This window comes from Ovis aries, chromosome 2, assembly GCF_016772045.2.
Source record: "Ovis aries strain OAR_USU_Benz2616 breed Rambouillet chromosome 2, ARS-UI_Ramb_v3.0, whole genome shotgun sequence".
Lineage (NCBI taxonomy): Eukaryota > Metazoa > Chordata > Mammalia > Artiodactyla > Bovidae > Ovis > Ovis aries.
The window spans coordinates 157424101-157441377 of NC_056055.1; the positions used below are offsets into that span (position 1 = coordinate 157424101).

At 41.8% G+C, this 17277-nt stretch overlaps 1 protein-coding gene across 4 annotated transcripts in view; it reads left to right on the top strand.

Annotated features, from left to right (window-relative positions):
* Positions 1-666: 666 nt before the first annotated feature.
* STAM2 (signal transducing adaptor molecule 2) overlaps positions 667-17277 on the top strand; it is a 63041-nt gene continuing 46430 nt past the window's right edge. For all 4 annotated transcript variants that reach the window (XR_009599337.1, XR_009599338.1, XM_004004697.6 and 1 more), the window contains exon 1: positions 667-801. Coding sequence is in view for 2 of the 4 variants with exons in the window: in XM_004004697.6 (XP_004004746.1) it covers positions 762-801 (40 nt within the window). In the remaining 2 variants the exon portion in view is untranslated. The remainder of the gene's footprint in view (positions 802-17277) is intronic.

The following is a 17277-nucleotide window of genomic DNA, read 5'->3' on the forward strand; positions in this document are numbered from 1 at the left end:
CAAGACCACGATGGAAAGAGAAAAGACAGGAGTCGGCACAGAGCCATTGTTACTTCGGCCGCTGCTTCTAGGGTGGTTATTCCCGAGGGGTTTAGGCGCCGGAGAGTGCCGCCCTGCAAGCGCTATGGGCGGAACCAAACCCTTGGCCGACTCTGCGCTACCAAGGCTCCTTCCGTTTCCAAGGCAACGGGACTGTGACGCGAACGCAGCCGCGGCCCCAAAGCCGTGTGGCACCACAGCTTAGAAAGGAACCAATTTGGAGAGAGCTTGGTCGTCTGAACCCGCAGCCCTAGGCTGAGAACCCCGGACGACCGTACCCTTAGAAAAGCTGCCTCCGGCAGTGCAACTTCCGGGCCTCTGGCTTCGCCCAGTCCCAGGCGCGACGACTTCCGGCCGCGAAGGTCCCCTGCTCCGTGGCTTGCCCGGGTCCTAGCCATGGACAGGTGGCCGCGGCGGCTGCCTAACCCCTATTGGAACTTCGGACTAGGGCTGCCGCCTCCTCCGCGCGGGCGGCGGACACAGGAGCGCTGAGAAGATGCCCGCGGCTGGCGGGACCTCTCCCCGGGAGGAGAGTTGAGGGCGGAGCGCGGACCGGGAGCTGGCCCATCAGGCGGGATCCGGGCAGATGCGGTGGCGGAAGTGCTGGGACGTGGTCGGGGCCGAGCTAGACGTCTAGGAAGCCGCCGCGGCGGGTCCTCCAGCCCCGAGCAGCTGCCGAGCCTCTGCGTGACCGCAGCGACGAAGGCTCGGGCGCCGGCGAGATGCCTCTGTTCACCGCCAACCCCTTCGAGCAAGATGTGGGTAAGTGCTGGGCCCGGCCCTGGGCCGTTGTTTGTTGTGTTAGAAAGTGGGCGGTGGCGACTCTGGGAACTGGAAAGCCTAGGAAAGGGGGCGGCGCCGCCGCTCATAGGCATCCAGGAATTTTTTTGAGAGGGTGGGCAGCCTCGGCGCGTCCTCAGCGGCCTGGGGCATGTCTCCAGCCCACCTGAGGTTGGGGACCTCGAACAAGGACCATTCCTCTCGTCAAACTCAGGAATAGGGAGGAGCCTGGGGCTCTCTGGAGACTTCACTAATTGAGCAATTACGGAGTTGATGACACAAACTTTCAGCTCCCACTAGAGCTGGTTGAGTCTGGTGTCCCCCGGCCCTGCAGCCCCCTGCCCCGTGCTTAGGAAATGGTGCAGCAGACGCTGATGTGTAAGGCACTCAACACTTAGAGACTTAAAGTTGTTCCTGTTCAGTAGAAGGGAGGTGTTTTACCTCGCTTATATCCAGATGCGTCCAAGCCGTGATAGCAACTATTTACGGTAGTTGGAAGTGTTACTCTACCCATGGATGGCGCAAGTGCTATAAGGTGTTCTGTCTTTTATGAAAAGGAAAACCCCAAGATTTCAGAATAGTCCAGAACACCTGATATTTTACTTGTTGAGGGGTCGTCAGTGATTATGGAGCGAGATAATTAGGTTATGAAAAAGAAACCGCCAAGATTTCAGAACAATCCAGAACACCTGATGTTTTACTTGTTGAGAGGTTTTCAGTGATTATAGAGTGAGAAAAAGATGAACTGGGTATGAGAACTTACTTGTGGCATTAGAAAAGCAGTAACTGAAGCTGACTAAAGTAAATATTGATATTTTTGTAGCAGCAGTTAACTGTAGATACAGTTTTAGGATTTAGTGTAATGAAATGCATGGCTGAAAATTGCCAGTCATACTGAATATTGCACATCACAGAATATTGCACCTGTTTCATAGTTACAATTTTCTGACTATGGGAAAAGTCTAGAAAGTGCCCTGTTGTGGTTTGTGATTTCAAAAGTGCTTATTCAAAAGTCTAATAAGTATTTTCTATTTCCAGAGAGCTAGAAAATATTATATGTTTTGACCCTTTTGGTTTTCAAGTATGTAATTCCATAATTTCATTCAGCTTTTCTCTTGGTAGTTTAACATTGGTGACTGTTATAAATCTCGGAAGCATCACGTTGAGGCTCACAACCTCTGCCTTTGGAGTACCTAATGATGTCTTCTTCCTTGCAGTGAGACCTACACTTTTTATTGTTGTTGTGAAGACTTTTGTTTTGTCACAGTTTTAAAAAAGAAAAAAGCAAACTAGAATAAGACAAGTGATTTTCAAACTTAAAAATTGTGGAACTCTTCAAGGGAGATTTTTCATGGAAGCCTATTGTTTTCTGATTGAAAACTTCTCTAGTGAAAGTAAGCCTAGTTGCTTTTCTAAACCTTCCCCTCAGTGGCTCCTGAGGTTCCAACATGGTTTAGTAGATCATAGTTTAGTACTGCTGTAATAAAAGAAGCACTGCCCTTCAGACAAAAAAACAAAACAGAACAAAACCATGTATAGATTATTTAATGGGCAGTGCCATCAGCCAAAGCTTCAGGTACTTATTTGTTAACTTAAGTATGACTGACTGGAAGTCAGTATCCAAAAGACAGTTTAAAAATAAAATAGAAAGCTTGATTGTAAACTTCTTTTAGGCAAGTGGTTGGAATTAATAGAGAAAATGGTATGATTTAGGATTTCACATTGACTTTATATCTCTATCATAGAAGGAAAATTACATATTGCTCTTTGAAAGCTTAAAGCTTTCTTTAATTTGAAAGTAAAGTAATATGACACGCAAGTCATTATTTAACTTGCGATGTCCACAGGAATGTTCCTTTGCAATGTCATTGTCCTTTTCACCTGCTGTCTTTGATTCAGTCAGATTTTTATTACCATTGTTTCTTTTTTGTCATTGCTTTGTTTACCTTTCATTTAACAAATAGGCATTGAGTGATTACTGTGCACCAGAAATTGTGTTAAGTTCTGGGGACACAAATTTAATAAACAGACTATGTTCCCTCAAGCAACTCTCTTTCTAATGGTGGATTCGTACACATATAAAAAGATAATTGTAGGGACTTCCCTGGTGGATAAGAATCTGCCTGCAAATGCAGGAGATACAGGTTTGATCTCTGGTCCAGGAAGGTTCCACATGTGATGGAGAAGCTAATCCTGTGTGCTACAACTACTGAGCTTGTGCTCTAGAGCCTGCGAGCTGCAACTCCTGCAACAAGAGAAGCCACCACAAATGAGAAGCCCATGCGCCACAAGGAAGCGTAGCCCCCACTCTCCACCACTAGACAAAGCCCACAAACAGCAACGAAAGACCCAGAGCAGCGAAAAAGAAATAAAAATTTTTTTTAAAAAATTGTAATACAATGTGAAAAATACAATATTAGAAATATAGGCAATGCTTTATATTTTCCCTCTATTTACAGCAGTCATTTTCCCTGAAAAGAAGGCAAGGACCTCAGGCATACATTTTATCTGTACCAGTGTTGACACTAGCCTCTCTCTCTCCCTGCTTTCCTGACAGTACTTAAACCTGCAGGGAGTAACCACCTCTTACCATGTGTATGATATGGTCATTTTATAATTAACTGAAAGTTGAAACTACCTTCCTTTGGTTGGTACAGTCTCATCAGAGGATGCACAGTCTTTCTGATAGCATTCATGTGGAGAAGAAATCCTCTGCTTGAGGCAAAAGGCTGTGGCAAGTCAAGATGTCCTAGAAGGCAAATGGACTTGTCAAATGGGAGCAGGTCAAAGTCGAGGAGGTCAAAAGCTCTGGCAAGTTCCAGTTTTTATCCTGAAGTCAAAACCTATAAATCCTGAAGGATATGCTAGGTACACCATACCTAGCATTAGCGCTCTTTAAATACTTACTGGAATTCTTCTAATCTGGATTTATTGTTCATTTTGTTGAATAAAATTTCTCTGAAGCTGTGCTGAGAAAAAAAGAGAAAATATCCGCATGTATCCCTTCGCTCTCCCCCAGCACTGAGTCTTCTCTTGAAGGGGGAGTGTGGGTTTCCTGAGGTAGAGCCTGGTTAGGGCAACCTTTTTAGGGGATTCCAAGGAGAAAGTAAAACATGAGGGACAGAGTCAACAATAGCAAGATTTAGTGATAGTGTTAAAAGGACTGATGTCATTTCCTTATATTCTCTATCAATTTTTTCCAGTCTCATGACATTGGTTCTGGAGTCATGACTGTTCTGCTCCCTAACTCCAGTTCTTATTTGCATATCTTTTTTCTCCTTACCCAAGTCAGGCAGTCTTTCTTGCCAGTCTCCGCCTCTATGCCTTTTACTGTTCACTGATAGATTTTTGCTCTTTTTCAACAACTCTTGGTATCTCCTTCCTTAAGAGATATACTTAATTGTTTTCCGCAAAGCTAAGCTTAAACTCTGCCTCTATAAAAACTCTTCAGACTAGTGGGTTGAAGTATGAACTGTATCTATAAGGAGACTTTTTCAAGTAAAATTTGAATGTATGTATTGCTGTCTTTGGCTTGTGTTGTGTTCAAATAACTTAACAGTGAGGTGGCTTAGGATTTTCTGTATGGAATTTTTTTCTCAATGAAATTTTACAAGAAACCCTAATGTAAAAATAGATATTGGTAGCTCTCTGATAATACAAATTAACTTTATATGTTTAAATTTATTACCTTTATGTAGTTAAGGCAATTCTTGAACACATGGAGTGGTTATAATCTTTGTAAAAAGTTAAAATGAAAAAAATTTTTGATTATAGGTGAGAATGGTAGCCTTAACCATCAGGTTTTTTCCCCCATACTTTCTTTTGCTCACGTGGTACCAAAAATCCTAATACCTAGTCCTAATTAAAATAGTTATAAATTATAATTGATATATTTTGTAATTTTTTAAGCAATGAAATATTTTTAGCATAAAGCACAGAATATAATGTAAACTTCTCTCCCTATCCACCTCTGTCAAATCCTAACATTTGTCACACTTTATTCTTGTTTTCTTAGGAAAACATTCAAGATACAATGGGAATTATTACCTATATTTAGTAACTACTTGACACTATTCTTTTTCCTCTCCTTACAGTAAGCACTAAAAGATTAAAAAAAACTATCTTATAATGTATACTAAACATGTAAATATATGTATTTTTACATGTTTTTAAACTTCATAAAAATAATACTCTTTGTAGTCATTTGCAACTTGTCATTTAGCACTTTTTGGGAGAGTTATTCATATTGATGTTTGTAGCGCTAGTTCATTAATTTAAAAAACTATGTGATATTCCACGTTTTTTAACTCATTATCCTATTAATGAACATGAAGTTTTTTACAGTTTTTTTGCTGTTACAGACAACACTGCAGTGAGAATTCTTATCCATGTTTTCTTGTTCATAAGAGTGAGAGATTCTACAGGGATTGTATCTTGAAGAGGAATCCTTTATTAAAAATGAATATAGTGCAGAGTTGCAAAATCTTAAATAATACTGAATTGTTCTTTCATGTATTTTGTGGAACATTTTACTCCCACCAGCAGTGGAAGACAAGCCCCTGTTCCATATTCTCAATAACACTGGGTATTGTCATAATTTAAAATTTATGCCAATTTGATGGGTATGAAATAGGGCATTGTTTGCATTTCAGTTTCATTGCAATTGAACATCTTTTCATGTTTTTTGGTGAGTCAGTTTTTTGTTTGTAGAAATTGGGCTTCCCCGGTGACTCAGCAGTAAAGAATCCACCTGCAGTGCAGGAGCCACATAAGATAGGGTTCGATCCCTGGGTCAGGAAGATCCCTGGAGGGGGGCATGGCAACCTACTCCAGTATTCTTGTCTGGAGAATTCCATGGACAGAGAAGCCTGGCAGTCTACTGTCCGTAGGGTCTCAAAGAATTGGACACGACTGAAGTGACTTAGCTCACATACACCGTCTGCTCATTACTTTCATATGTTTATTCTGTTGGGTTGTTTTCTTACTGAGTTTTAGCATTCCACATGCATCTTCTACTAATCTTTCATTGTTTACATGAATTGCAAATATATATCCCAGTCTGTTGCTTCTTTTTGTTTCTGATACCTTTTACTGTTAAAAAAAAAAAAAAGAGGTTTTTGTTTAGCAATACTGTCTTTCTCCTTCGCCTTAATTTTTTTTGTTCTAGAAAAGCTTCTCTCTGCTCTGAGTCTATAAGAATGTTGTCATGTTTTCTTCTGAAAATTTTATTGGAGTTTTGATTTTTGTAGTTAGGTCTTTAATCCATATGGACTTGGTCTTTATGTAAGCTCTAAGGAGGGATCTGATGGGATAGTCAGTTTACAATAGACAGTAATCAATTGTTTAATCACCATTGTTGAACTGTCTATCCTTCCCCTATTAGTTTGGTGCACTTTCTCCTACATAGTAAATCCCTTTCCCTGTATGAGACCTGTGTCTGTGCTTGTTGGTCACTGTTCTGTTTATCCTATACCAATACCACATTTTATTCCTATGTCAGTGGTTTTCATAGGTGTGGTAGGGTCAGACCTGTGTCTTGTTTTGCTAGTCTTATCTGTTTGGGGCCTTTTTTTCTTCCATATGAGTTTATTATTAGATTAGTACAATCGTAAAAGGAAATTTATGTTCTTTTAAGATTTGAGAAAACATTGTAGTTTATAGTTTATTTATTTATAGTTTAAGTGGCCACAGGACTGGAAAAGGTCAGTTTTCATTCCAGTCCCAAAGAAAGGCAATGACAAAGAATGCTCAAACTACCTCACAATTCCACTCGTCTCACACACTAGGAAGGTAATGCTCAAAATTCTCCAAACCAGGCTTCAGCAATACGTGAACTGTGAACTTCCAGATGTTCAAGCTGGTTTTAGAAAAGGCAGAGGAACCAGAGATCAAATTGCCAACATCTGCTGGATCATTGAAAAAGCAAGAGTAGCGGAAAAACATCTATTTCTGCTTTATTGACTCTGCCAAAGCCTTTGACTGTGTGGATCACAAGCAACTGTGGAAAATTCTGAGAGAGATGGGAATACCAGACCACCTGACCTGCCTCTTGAGAAACCCGTATACAGGTCAGGAAGCAACAGTTAGAACTGGACAGGGAACAACAGACGGGTTCCAAATAGGAAAAGGAGTACGTCAAGGCTGTATATCGTCACCCTGCTATTTAATTTATATGCAGAGCACATCACGGGAAACGCTGGGCTGGATGAAACATAAGCTGGAATCAAGATTGCTGGGAGAAATATCAATAACTTCAGATACGCAGATGACACCACCCTCATGGCAGAGAGCAAAGAAGAACTAAAGAGCCTCTTGATGAAAGTGAAAGAAGAGAGTGAAAAAAAAGCTTGGCTTAAAGCTCAACATTCAGAAAAGTAAGATCATGGCATCTGGTCCCATCACTTCATGGCAAATAGATGGGGAAACAGTGGAAGCAGTGGCTGACTTTATTTTGGGGGCTCCACAATCACTGCAGATGGTGAACGCAGCCAGGAAATTAAATGACACTTGCTCCTTGGAAGGAAAGTTATGACCAACCTAGACAGCATATTAAAAAGCAGACACGTTACTTTGCCAACAAAGGTCCGTCTAGTCAAGGCTATGGTTTTTCCAGTAGCCATGTATGGATGTGAGAGTTGGACTGTAAAGAAAGCTGAGTGCAGAAGAATTAATGCTTTCGAACTGTGGTGTTGGAGAAGATTCTTGAGAGTCCCTTGGACTGCAAGGAGATCCAGCCAGTCCATCCTAAAGGAGAATAGTCCTGAGTGTTCATTGGAGGGACTGATGTTGAATCTGAAACTCCAGTACTTTGGCCACCTGATACGAAGAGCTGACTCATTTGAAAAGACCCTGATGCTGGGAAAGATTGAGGACGGGGGAGAAGGGGACAACAGGGGATGAGATGGTTGGATGGCATCACCGACACAATGGACATGGGTTTGGGTGGACTCCGGGAGTTGGTGATGGGACAGGGAGGCCTGGCATGCTGCGGTTCATGGGGTTGCAAAGAGTCAGACACGACTGAGCAACTGACCTAAATTGTAGTTTATTCTTCATTTATATGAACTGATGATATTGATAGCTAATAATACACTTTTTTGTGTCCTGATACTAATATTTAGTTCTAAGCTTACTTAGATTTATAGTTGACCCTTGAACGACTCAGGGGGTTAGGGTTGTCGATCCCCCTGCACAGTTAAAACTCCATGTATTAACTTTTGACTCCCCCCAAAACTTAACTACTAATAACCTGCTGTTGACAGGAAGCCTTACCGATAACACAGTCTATTAATATGTTTTTGATGTTATATGTATATCTACATATATCTTACACATTCATGACACACCTTTTTCTTAATCTTTAAAATAGTTCTAGGCTGCCCAATTTGTCTGCAGATTTTTTCACATTGTCGTAAACCTCTAAAAATTTTTTATAGTTATTAGAAAAAAATTTGCATATTACATGGATCTGTGCAGTTCAAATCCATGTTATTCAAGAGTCAATTTTAAAGTTAAGAGGGCAAGAGGAGGATTTCTTTACAGGTAAATATACAACATATTACAACTTAACATAGAGGGTTGAGAGGAAAGAATTTTTTTTTTAACATTATTGCCTTATTTGTCTATAACTATGCTTGTTAGTTGGAGAAGGAAATGGCAACCCACTCCAGTGTTCATGCCTGGAGAATCCCAGGGACGGGGGAGCCTGGTGGGCTGTTGTCTCTGGGGTCGCACAGAGTCGGACACAACTGAAGCGACTTAGCAGCAGCAGCAGCAGCATACTTGTTAGTGACTGTTTGTATTTAGTATAGGAATTGAACCTAGGAAGGTCAGTGTAACAAGACTTTGCCCCCTGAAAACTATTGACATTTTGAAGCTGCCACCTACTTAGTTTTAGCTCATATTATTTCATTTTCATGTCAAAAATTTGCCAGTACATAGTGGTGTAGTTTTGAGAATTTTAGCCATTCTAATGGTATCTCATTGTGGCTTTAATATGTATGTATGTGCTTGATCTTTAATATAGTCACTAAATTAATATTCTTTTTTGAAATACCTATTTAAGTTTTTCATCCATTTTTCTTTTCACTTAATTTTCACAACTCCTCTTTTAAACATGGCAGCCATTCTAATTTCCATTTTACAGATGAGAACATGGTTTCAGATTTCAGTCAGAGCTGAGGGGAAGCCTTAAGTTAGTGTATAAATTTTCAGAGCTGGGAATAGAGAAGGTGAATCTTCAGTGTTTAATGGGTGATGTGGGTGCTCCACGTGTGCCCGGTGATTTCCTCAGTCTTCAGAGAACAAGTAATCATCGGCCCAACCTAACTGCTTTTGATTCTCCATCAGTGGTGTTTTGGCAAGTTAGGGGCTACTTTTGGAGATTCATTTTTCCTTTTCCCCATCTGTTAGTAAGTGTTTTCCACATGAAGCCTTCAGGTAAGTCTGTTGAAATGGAAATTATACTTAGTACATTTATACTTCTGCCCTGTTTCCTAATGTCAGAGTGTTTATAGAAATGAGCATAACTGTTCTGTAGAGTTGGGAGTGGGGTATGAGAAAATATGGTCCACTGGAGAAGGAAATGGCAAACCACTTCAGTATTATTGCCTTGAGAACCCCATGAATGGCATGAAAAGGCAAAAAGATAGGACAGTGTAGATGAACTTCCCAGGTGGGTAGGTGCCCAGTATGCTACTGGAGATTAATGGAGAAATAACTCCAGAAAGAATGAAGGGACGGAGCCAAAGCAAAAACAACACCCATTTGTGGATGTGACTGGTGATAGAAGTAAGGTCCGATGTTGTAAAGAACAGTGTTGCATAGGAACCTGGAATGTCAGGTCCATGAATCAAGGCAAATTAGAAGTGGTCAAACAGGAGATGGCAAGAGTAAACATCAACTAATTCTAGGAATCAGTGAGCTAAAATGGACTGCAGTGGGTGAATTTAACTCAGATGATCATTATATCTACTACTGTGGGCAGGAATCCCTCAGAAGAAATGGAGTTGCCATCACAGGCAACAAAAGAGTCCAAAATGCATACTTGGATGCAGTCTCAAAAATGACAGAATGATCTCTGTTTGTTTTCCAAGGGAAACCATTCAGTATCACAGTAATCCAAGTCTATGCCCCGACTGGTAACGCTGATGAAGCTGAAGTCAAACAGTTCTATGAAGACCTACAAGACCTTTCAGAACTAACAACCTAAAAAGATGTCCTTTTCATTATAGAAGACTGGAATGCAAAAGTAGGATGTCAGGAAACACCTGGAGTAACAGGCAAATTTGGCCTTGGAGTACAGAATGACGCAGGGCAAAGGCTGATAAAACAAGAGAACCCACTGGTCATAGCCAAGAGAACCACTGCCAAGAGAACGCACTAGTCATAGCAAATACCTTCTTCCAACAACACAAGAGAAGACTCTACACATGGACGTCACCAGATGGCCAACACTGAAATCAGATTAATTATATTCTTTGCAGCCAAAGATGGAGAAGCTCTATACAGTCAGCAAAAATAAGACCGGGATTGGACTGTGGCTCAGATCATGAACAACCTATTGCCAAATTCAGACTTAAATTGAAGAAAGTGGGAAAACCACTAGACCATTCAGGTGTGACCTAAATCAAATTCCTTATGACTAGACGGTGGAAGTGACAGATAGATTTAAGGGACTAGATCTGATAGAGTGCCTGATGATCTATGGATAGAGGTTCATGACATTGTACAGGAGACAGAGATCAAGACCATCCCCAGGAAAAAGAAATGCAAAAAAGCAAAATGGCTGTCTGAGGAGACCTTAAAAATAACTGTGAAAAGAAGAGAAGCAAAAAGCAAAGGAGAGAAGGAAAGATACACCCATTGAATACAGAGTTCAAAAACTAGCAAGTAGAAATAAGAAAGCCTTTCTCAGTGATCAGTGCAAAGAAATAGAGGAAAACAATAGAATGGGAAAGACTAGAGCTCTCTTCAAGATAGTTAGAAATACCAAGGGAACATTTCATGCAAAGATGGGCTCAATAAAGGATAGATGGTACGGACTTAACAGAAGAGAAGATACTAAGAAGAGGTGGCAAGAATACACAGAAGAACTGTCCAAAAAAGATGTTCATGACCCATAATCATGACGGTGTGATCACTCACCTAGAGCCAGACATGCTGGAATGTGAAGTCAAATGGGCCTTAGGAAGCATCACTATGAATAAAGCTGGTGGAAGTGATGGAATTCCAGTTAAGCTATTTCAAATCCTAAAAGATGATGCTGTGAAAGTGCTGCACTCAATATGTCAGCAAATTTGGAAAACTCAGCAGTGGCCACAGGACTGGAAAAGGTCAGTTTTCATTCCAATCTCAAAGAAAGGCAATGCCAAAGAATGCTCAAACTACTGCACAATTGCACTCATCTCACATGCTAGGAAGGTAATGCTCAGAATTCTCCAAGCTAGGCTTCAGCAATACATGAACTGTGAACTTCCAGATGTTCAAGCTGGTTTTAGAAAAGGCAGAGGAACCAGAGATCAAATTGCCAACATGTGCTATCTATTTCTGCTTTATTGACTATGCCAAAGCCTTTGACTGTGTGGATCACAAGCAACTGTGGAAAATTCTGAAAGAGATGGGAATACCAGACCACCTAACCTGCCTCTTGAGAAACCTGTATACAGGTCAGGAAGCAATAGTTAGAACTGGGCATGGAACAATAGACTGGTTCCAAATAGGAAAAGGAGTATGTCAAGGCTGTATATTGTCATCCTGCTATTTAATTTATATGCAGAGTACATCATGGGAAACGCTGGGCTGGATGAAACATAAGCTGGAATCAAGATTGCTGGGAGAAATATCAATAACTTCAGATATGCAGATGACTCCACCCTCATGACAGAGAGCAAAGAAGAACTAAAGAGCCTCTTGATGAAAGTGAAAGAGGAGAGTGAAAAAGTTGGCTTAAAGCTCAGCATTCAGAAAAGTAAGATCATGGCATCTGGTCCCATCACTGCATGGCAAATAAATGGCGAAACAGTGGCTGACTTTATTTTGGGGGGCTCCACAATCACTGCAGATGGTGACTGCAGCCATGAAATTAAAAGACACTTGCTCCTTGAAAGGAAAGTTATGACCAACCTAGACAGCATATTAAAAAGCAGACACATTACTTTGCCAACAAAGGTCCGTCTAGTCAAGGCTATGGTTTTTCCAGTAGCCATGTATGGATGTGAGAGTTGGACTGTAAAGAAAGCTGAGCGCAGAAGAATTGATGCTTTTGAACTGTGGTGTTGGAGAAGACTCTTTGAGAGTCCCTTGGACTGCAAGGAGATCCAGCCAGTCCATTCTAAAGGAGATCAGTCCTGAGTGTTCATTAGAAGGATTAATGTTGAAGCTGAAACTCCAATACTTTTGGCCACCTGATGTGAAGAGCTACTTATTTGAAAAGACCCTGATTCTGGGAAAGATTGAGGGCAGGCAGAGAAGGAGACGACAGAGGATGAGATGATTGGATGGCATCACCTACTTGATGGACATGAGTTTGGGTAGACTCCGGAAGTTGGATGGATAGGGAAGCCTGGCGTGCTTGTTCCATGGGGTTACAAAGAGTTGGACACAACAGAGTGGCTGAACTGAACTGAACTGATGGTTCTCAGCAAACCGGATAACAGAGGGTATTATGGGAGTGTCACATAAGAAGAAAGTGAACTTGTAGGGAGGTAAAGCCTGCTGTAGACCTTTTACCTTTTTCAGTTCAATTCAGTTCAGTTGCACAATCGTGTCCGACTCTTTGCGACCCCATGAATCGCAGCACGCCAGGCTTCCCTGTCCATCACCAACTCCCGGAGTTCACCCAGACTCACATCCATCAAGTCAGTGATGCCATCCAGCCATCTCATCCTCTGTCGTCCCCTTCTCCTCCTGCCCCCAATCCCTCCCAGCATCAGTCTTTTCCAATGAGTCAACTCTTCGCATGAGGTGGCCAAAGTACTGGAGTTTCAGCTTTAGCATCATTCCTTCCAAAAGAAATCCCAGGGCTGATCTCCTTCAGAATGGACTGGTTGGATCTCCTTGCAGTCCAAGGGACTCTCAAGAGTCTTCTCCAACACCACAGTTCAAAAGCATCAATTCTTCGGCGCTCAGCCTTCTTCACAGTCCAACTCTCACATCCATACATGACCACAGGAAAAACCATAGCCTTGACTAGACGGACCCTAGTCGGCAAAGTAATGTCTTGTTGGTCTAATACAAATATGTTGTCTTCAGACAACACTGAGTATATTGGCCTACATTATTCTAGGTGTTGGTAGTTTTGTGCACATTTGAAGGAATATTGAAACTGTGCTTTAATGTACAAGTAGTCTTCACTTAACATAATTCCAGTATGCATGAATTTAGTTACCATGTGTTGGTTAACTAGTTTTCTTTGTGAGGTAGGTCTGTTTTGATATTACTAAATTCTAGGATGCCTTCACTCCTAAGGTGTGATAGCCTTTTGGGGGTTTCAACTGATAGCCTAAACTGTGGTCGTCTCTGCTCTAGTTGGGTGGAGTACTAGTCTGCTTGGGCTGCCATAGCCAAATTACGTAGACCACGTAGCTAAGCAACAGAAATCTGTCGCTCATATTTCTGGTGACTGGAAGTCCAAAATCAAGGTCCCAGCAGGGTTGGTGTCTAATGAGGGCTCGCCCCTCGGGCTGCAGATGGCTGTCTTCTCACTGTGCCCTCACCTGACCTCATTTTTGTGCACGTGAGAAAAGACAGGGAGGTCTCTGGTGTCTCTTCTTTTGAGGACACTAATCCTCTTGGGTCAGGGCTTCAACCTTATGACCTTATTTCACCTTAATTACTTCTTTAGAGTCTGGTCTCCAGCTCCAGCGGTGCTGGGGGGTAGGGCTTCATGGTGTGAATTTTGTGGGGACACAGACATTCTGTCCATAACAGGCAGAAACTTGTAAAGACTCCTTGCGTTGTGCAGCCTTCCAGCCTCATAGCAGGTGATCTGTGCTAGACCTCACAGAACCTCACCCAGAGTGTGTGGGAGTGTGGGTGTGTAAAGCATAGCCCTTGACCAACAAGGACCCACGGTTAAATCCCTATGCTCGGAAATCTGGCCTCTGTCTCCTAGGTGCCTCATTTGGGCTGGTTCTACTTGTGTTTTGGGCTTCCCTGATAGTGCAGTTGGTAAAGAATCTACCTGCAATGCAGGAAGTTCAGTTCAGTTCAGTCGCTCACTCATGTCCGACTCTTTGTGACCCCATGAATTGCAGCATGCCAGGCCTCCCTGTCCATCACCACCTCCCAGAGTTCACCCAGACTCACGTCCATCGAATCAGTGATGCCATCCAGCCATCTCATCCTCGGTCGTCCCCTTCTCCTCCTGCCCTCAATCCCTCCCAGCATCAGAGTCTTTTCCAGTGAGTCACCTCTTTGCATAACGTGGCCAAAGTACTGGAGTTTCAGCTTTAAGCATCATTCTTTCCAAAGAAATCCCAGGGCTGATCTCCTTCAGAATGGACTGGTTGGATCTCCTTGTAGTCCAAGGGACTCTCAAGAGTCTTCTCCAACACCACAGTTCAAAAGCATCAATTCTTCGGCGCTCAGCCTTCTTCACAGTCCAACTCTCACATCCATACATGACCACTGGAAAAACCATAGCCTTGACTAGATGGACCTTAGTCGGCAAAGTAATGTCTCTGCTTTTGAATATACTATCTAGGTTGGCCATAACTTTTCTTCCAAGGAGTAAGCATCTTTTAATTTCATGGCTGCAGTCACCATCTGCAGTGATTTTGGAGCCCAAAAATATAAAGTCTGACACTGTTTCCACTGTTTCCCCATCTATTTCCCATGAAGTGATGGGACCGGATGCCATGATCTTCATTTTCTGAATGTTGAACTTTAAGCCAACTTTTTCAGTCTCGTCTTTCACTTTCATCAAGAGGCTTTTTAGTTCCTCCTCACTTTCTGCCATAAGGGTGGTGTTATCTGCATATCTGAGGTTATTGATATTTCTCCCGGCAATCTTGATTCCAGCTTGTGTTTCTTCCAGTCCAGCATTTCTCATGATGTACTCTGTATGTAAGTTAAATAAGCAGGGTGACAATATACAGCCTTGACGCACTCCTTTTCCTATTTGGAACCCGTCTGTTGTTCCATGTGCAGTTTTAACTGTTGCTTCCTGACCTGCATACAGATTTCTCAAGAGGCAGGTCAGGTGGTCTGTATTCCCATCTCTCTCAGAATTTTCCACAGTTGCTTGTGATCCACACAGTCCAAGGCTTTGGCATAGTCAATAAAGCAGAAATAAACTCTGGTTCAATTCCTGGGTCAGGAAGATCCGCTGGAGAAGGGATAGACTACCCACTCCAGTATTCTTGGGCTTCCCTTGTGGCTCAGCTGGTAAAGAAGCCACACGCAGTGCGGGAGACCTGGGTTTAATCCCTGGGTTGGGAAGATCCCCTGGAGAAAGGAAAGGCTACCCACTCCAGTATTCTGGTCTAGAGAATTCCATGTGTAGTCCATGGGGTCGAAAAGAGTCGGACACAACTGAGCGACTTTCACTACTTGTGTTGGGACAAGTATGTGTATGCCCAGGTAGAACACGAGGGCCATGGTGAGGCTTGCTTCATATTTCTCTTCTCTCAGAAACCTCAGATGTGCACTGCTTGTTGTTCACTTCCTGACCACAGTTGCCTCAAATATTTTGGCCTGTTTTATTCTTGTTTTCAGCCCCATGGTGGCTCAGATGGTAAAAAAATCTACCTTCAATGCAAGAGACTGGGTTCCATCCCTGGGTCGGGAAGATCCCATAGAGAGGGAATGGCAACGCACTCCAGTATTCTTGCCTGGAGAATCCCATGGATGGAGGAGCCTGGTGGACTACAGCCTACCGGGTTGCAGAGAGTGGGATGTAGAGTGACGAACAACATACTTGTTTTCAGTAGAGTAGCAAGTCTGGTACCAGATATTCTGCCATGGTTGAAAGCAGACCAGTCGTGAGTTTTTATTTTCAAACCTAGTAGGAAGAGCTTTAAAGATCTCCTTGAGGCATTCTTCTTTTGTATAATTTTTTTTATTACTGATGGAACATATTTTCTTAAAAGTTTTATGGGTAGACTTGAATCCTTTTTAATGCTGTGTGTTGAACATAATGGGCTGTGTAGAGGGTGAGTCTTTTGTTCCTTATAGGTATTGATGGACTGATTCTTTATGATATTCTTAGAATCTTTCTGAAGTATTTCACTGTGTATTTGAAGCTCTCTATATACAGTCATAACCTGGTGATGAAATGTTATGACTTACACCCACCAAACCCTGGAAATTTAGCATTTAGGCCCCAGGAGGGCTCTTTAAACTCTCCCCCGCTCTATGTATTTGACATAGGATAATGTGAGATAGGGCTCCAACACTGGGCATGGTGACATGCTATAAAAGAATGGTTCCTTAATTATAATATTTAAGATTTTTCCTGGAGTTTAAAATACTTTTAAGTGCATAATTTAACTGTTATTTCCTTCACTTGAGAAATGAAATCCTTTTTGGCAGGCCATTATAAAGTCTTTAGATTTTACACTTTTTAAAAAGGGTAATTGTGAGTCCTATATTTGTAGAAAGTAAACTATGTTGGATAGAGTATTTAAATTAGGATTTTTCCATTTTCTATAAAAGATCAAGTAAAAAAAATTCTGTTGAGATATTTTTGAAATTAGAAGGGTTTTGAGGAGGTATCAAAGAGGCTTCACATTTAATTATGTATCACATAGCCCGAAGTGAAAAAACAGTCATTAAAAATTGAGTTCTAGCAGGAATAGGTAGGTTATTGGATGATCTAAAAATCAGTTGTGGAGGAGGGGAGCATGAGTGAGTGTTGAGTGTATTGGTACTGATACACATGTATACTGACAAAATTCGGTGATTGATGATGCTGGCTTCTCAGATCAAAGAGGAAAGGATAGATTCTTAGATCCCCACCTCACCCCATGTGCCAGATGAAATTCCAGAAAGACTAAGGATTTACCTGTAAAAGATAAATAATATATATATTTCTCTATAAAGAAAAATATACTGGGGGAATATTTAATCTCAGGTAGTTGTAACACTGCCAAATGACATTAAAAAAAAAAATGTCTGTACAGCAAGAACAAAACCCCGTTATAGGCAGAGAGAAAATTTGAGCATGAAGCTGGCAAGTTGTAGTATATGTGATGTGCTCTTTAGCCTCAAGATAAATATATATCACTGTACTAGAAGTCTTTTGCCTCCTTCTGGAGGCATTCCTTTCCCCATTCACCCTGGCTGTCTTTTTAGATGGACTCCCAGAGGTATTGGTATTGTCATTCCTCTTCAGTAAACAAGTGGAGAACTGGAACCTCCCTTTTAAGCTCCCTGGTGCTGTTGCCTTTTGTTGCCACTTGGTGTTACTGTTGAAGCTTGATTCTGTGGAGCCCCTTGTACTGCTCAGCTATGACG